The sequence below is a fragment of the Akebia trifoliata genome, unplaced genomic scaffold, assembly GCF_017979445.1.
Source record: "Akebia trifoliata isolate Shusen 1 unplaced genomic scaffold, ASM1797944v1 Contig00496, whole genome shotgun sequence".
Lineage (NCBI taxonomy): Eukaryota > Viridiplantae > Streptophyta > Magnoliopsida > Ranunculales > Lardizabalaceae > Akebia > Akebia trifoliata.
Genome location: NW_028237036.1, coordinates 38,199 through 42,431, shown reverse-complemented (window position 1 = coordinate 42,431; position 4,233 = coordinate 38,199). Strand labels below are relative to the sequence as shown.

General features: G+C 34.7%; 1 protein-coding gene across 2 annotated transcripts; it reads right to left on the bottom strand.

Annotated features, from left to right (window-relative positions):
* Positions 1-262: 262 nt before the first annotated feature.
* Positions 263-4,032, bottom strand: LOC147381438 (short-chain dehydrogenase reductase 3b-like). Of its 2 annotated transcripts, none has more exons than XM_086430410.1 (2): positions 3,947-4,032; positions 263-1,210 (listed from the first exon to the last, which is right to left on the bottom strand). In XM_086430410.1, exons 1-2 carry the CDS (start codon positions 4,018-4,020, stop codon positions 433-435), a joined length of 852 nt encoding a protein of 283 aa, XP_086286536.1. In that variant the 5' UTR covers positions 4,021-4,032; the 3' UTR covers positions 263-432. The 2 variants fall into 2 exon arrangements, with proteins under 2 accessions (XP_086286536.1, XP_086286537.1); XM_086430411.1 differs by lacking the exon at positions 3,947-4,032 and adding an exon at positions 1,306-1,348.
* Positions 4,033-4,233: the final 201 nt, after the last annotated feature.

The window sequence follows — 4,233 nt, the reverse complement described above, 5'->3', positions numbered from 1 at the left end:
TTTGGTTTAGCTGGAACAGATTTTGTAACTTACGTGTTAACTATGAGGAACTTCTTTGGTCCTCTACCATCCTAATTTTGACCAATGACGATCGAATTATTCTATTTCTACCATCCAATCTGTATTATATCTTCACGCAAGAAATCGTCCATTGATCTTGAGGTCTAAAACATATGCTATACCTTGGTCTTTAATTTTAAAGTAGCAAATGAGATTCATGGAAGGTGAGAAACTATTTAAAAATTTAGGTCCATTAGGCAGACAAGGTTGAGTGATTTATGAAGAACATTATGACAAATACAGATTACAAGGAAAGGCACATGGGCCTGTTTTTTTTATAAGGCTTTGACTTAAAATATTTTAAATGCAAATGCATTAAAACATAGGGATATCAGCTATCATCCAAGACAATCATACCAGGCACACCACACATCACTTGATGGTTGAGATTCCATGATTTACGACTGTAAATCCTCCATCGACGGTTAGATTATGCCCACTGATGAAAGTTGATTCATCAGAAGCAAGAAACAGAGCAGCCTCAGCAATATGCCTAGCCTTCAAAACAATTCCCTTTAAGATGGACAAGGCACAACTTTGAGTTTCCACTTCACTTGGATCAAGATTTACAAGACTACACGCCAGAGGTGTTGCTACTCCAAAGGGTGAAATGCAATTGACCCTTATCCCATGCACCCCAAGCTCACCACAAACTGATCGGACCAGACCCACTAGAGCGTGCTTTGATGTGGTGTAGGCATGTGGTCCAGCGCCTCCTATACACGCTGCCACACTTGCTGTGCAAATGATTGATCCGCGTATCTTTCTAGCAACCATAGCACGCGCAGCATGCTTAATTGTTGCCGCTGCACCACGCACGTTTGTAGCCATGGTGTTGTCAAAGGCGTCAAGGTCCAAATCAAGAATTCTATTTGTAGAACCTACGATCCCAGCATTACTAAACATAACATCTAGGGAACCATACTTGTCCAAAGTGTAGTTCACGATTTCCTCAACCTGCTTCTCGTCTCTTACATCACAATGTCGATAACTCGCTTTCTCTATGCCTATCGAGGCTATGACTTGATGACCTAAATCATCTTGGACGTCGGCAATGACAACAAATGCTCCATTCTCGACGAATAATCTTGCAGCCGCTTCACCAATCCCACTTGCTGCCCCAGTAATAATGGCCACCTTACCATCTAACCTGAAAATGCATAAAAATTGATAATTGCTTAGAAACATGAAATTTTAAGGTAAGAAGCTCAAGAGAATAAAAAAGCAAGACTGATCTAATTGCACCTTAGCTTAGCCATTGATGGGGTTTTTGTTATGTTGTTTTCCCTGATGAGGTTGGTCTAACAAATAGAAATGGTCATAGGATCTTCTCCTTATATAAACATTGTGGCTCACTATAACCACTATAAATTATTGGGTCACTCAGCTGTGGAGCTCGAGAAGATGGCACATGTTTCAATTCTATTACGTCACTAATGATGTTTTTTGCAAAACACTAGCCTCAATCCATCTATGAGGATGTTCATCAAACGAAGGGTTGAGATGAGAGAATATCTATAGAGATTCTACAAAATGTATTTCCCTAGAAAATCTGTACTGATCTGTAAGAAATGTTGTGCTATTCCTCTTATCTCGATTGTTTGTTTAATGTAGAGCCTTAAACCATTATTTGATGTTAGAAGAGTCCATATATTATTCTTAGAAAAATACTATCGTTAAGCCACTTTTGAGGCATTTGGTAAAGGAAAAATGCTCAATTGACTTTGTTTGCTGTGCTGATGTGGTAATGTGTAGAGAACCATTGATTTTTTTAAAATAACGATAAAACGATGTGCTGACACATACACGGTCTGCATGTGTGTATCCTGAAGAAAAAAAGATCTATGGTTCTGTGCCTTTGCCACATCAGCCGCTACAAATCACGTTCATTTTAGTGCGTACGTTTATGATGATTCATTTTTTCCTTCAAGAAAAAAAAATCTATGGTTCTTTGCACATTGCCCTGTCAGCGCAGTGTGAAATGCATTGTCAAGGAAGTTAGTTTACATCGAATATTTGGGAAAATACCTAAACTACTCTTTTAAAACAAGTTAAAAGTTAAAAGGAAACGATAATTTGTTTGAGAGTAACCCCACCACTTTTTGGTGATATTTGAGATACCTTGTAACAATTCTTAAGTTATAGATTAACAAAAAATGATCTAAATTGTTTAAAACACTTTAGTTTTTTCTTCCCAAATCTAATCATTTCAATCCTCTTAGATGACGATGATGATGATTATGCAGATTACGATTATGATGATCATCAAATTGATTTGTGGCATATAGGTAGACCAATGCAAAATATTTAAAGTTAATTTTAAAACTTGACTTGAATGTCCATTGAATCAACTCGAAAACTCCACAAGTCAAAATAAAATAATATTAGTTTATAAATATGTAACCAAATAAATGGCTCAAGTTCTGTAATTTATTTAAAAAAAAAAAAAAAAACAGAAAAAATTCTCCCTCAAGTTTTTTACTTAACTGGGTGCATTTTTGAGTTAACTCACCTATTGAATTGACAAGTTGGTTGCATCGAGTTTGAGGCAATAGGTCACTATGAAATCCAATTGAGTCAATAACAGTGTATAAAACTTGATTTGTTGAGTCGACTCGATTGAATTTGATAGTGACTCCCCAAACTTGATGGAACCAACTTCTCCAATAAACTTGGTTGAGTAAAGTTAAAAATACACCGAGTCAAGTCAAAACTTGCCTGAGTTATTTGGTTATTAATATTTTTATGGACAAGCATAAAAAATTTTTATTTATTAAAAACTATTTTTAAAATATTCATAAATTTAATATAATTTTATTTGACTTATTTGAGTCGACTTTTGAGTTTTAGAGTTAATTTAATTTAATTGACATTCAAGTCAAAAAAAATTTCTTTAGTAATCTATAAGAGATGACCATGGTGAAGGAGAATGCCATTAATTAATTTTAAAACATAAGGTAGCTCAAATATTTATTAAAATGTGGATGGTAAACGTCCAAACAAACATGTTGATTTAAACTATTTGAAAGGGTAATTAATATTAGATAAAATGAGTATTAAAGGGTGGATATTTTCTTAGAGGGGACTTTTTGGTACACGCATGTTAAAAACAGGTCTCCTCAGTCATTCTCCCAAACAATATCATTCTCTGTCAAAATCAATGTAAGTAAATTGGTATCAAGATTCGATCTATCAGGTGCAGAGCTTTTCCTACAGCCAAACACCTTCACCATCTATCATCATGGCCTATACCTTGCTAAATTTTTTGGGTTGACAACATGAATCCAATATCGTTGTTGAACTCTATCATGAATTATATTTTCAATTTTCTTACAACCTCGATCTGTACATATTACTCTTGTTCATTTAGAACCCTCGACTTACACCTGATCACTTATTCCCCATTGATCGTTCATAGTACAAAAGTTCAAATTCTCTATAATAAAAAAAATCTAAAAAAGAAATTGAGTTGCCAATTTATATATATATGGGCAGGATATGGCAAACGTTTTGGCCAATGCTTTTTTGCACTATATAGCTTAGGAGTCGCTGATTTTTTGTGAGGATGATTTATATGGTGAGGAGATGATGCTCAACAAAAATCAACCCATTCTGAAACTGTTAACCCATCAAAAGAGGTTTTGAAAGAAAAGGACGATCCACAGTTCTCAACTTATAAACTGGAGTTTCAAGTTTCAGGATGGGCTGATTTTTGGTGAGCATGATTTCCTTTTTGATAATTCAGATCGTCCTCGTAAAAAATCTGCTCATTCCAAAACTTCTAACTCATAAGATAAAACACATTGGCCAAATAATTGACTCTTGATCCTGGTGTATATGTATATATATCAAAATTTAAGTTGGCAGTAGAAAGAGATAACCTCACCTTGGCTTAGACATTGAATGGGTTCTGATGAGACTTTCCTTGAAGCAGACTCCTTGGTTATGTGCAGTCTCCATCTTATATAAACTTCTATGAAATCTCATTGTTTTGGAGACAGAAAGATGATGATGTTGATTGCTACATAGACTTAGGCATGTGAAATAGGGAAGATATTATTTAATTTAACATATTCTTTTCTTCTTTTATTTGGGTCTCACTACTTCTTAAATTATATATTTAAATAGGTTATGTCACATCGTGTGAACATACAATGCACGTTTATGCTAAAC

Coding starts and splice junctions, on each gene's coding strand:
- LOC147381438 (XM_086430410.1), bottom strand. CDS start 4,020: ATGGAGACTGCACATAACCAAGGAGTCTGCTTCAAGGAAAGTCTCATC. Junction 1,211..3,946: donor CATTCAATGTCTAAGCCAAG/GTGAGGTTATCT, acceptor ATGCATTTTCAG/GTTAGATGGTAAGGTGGCCA.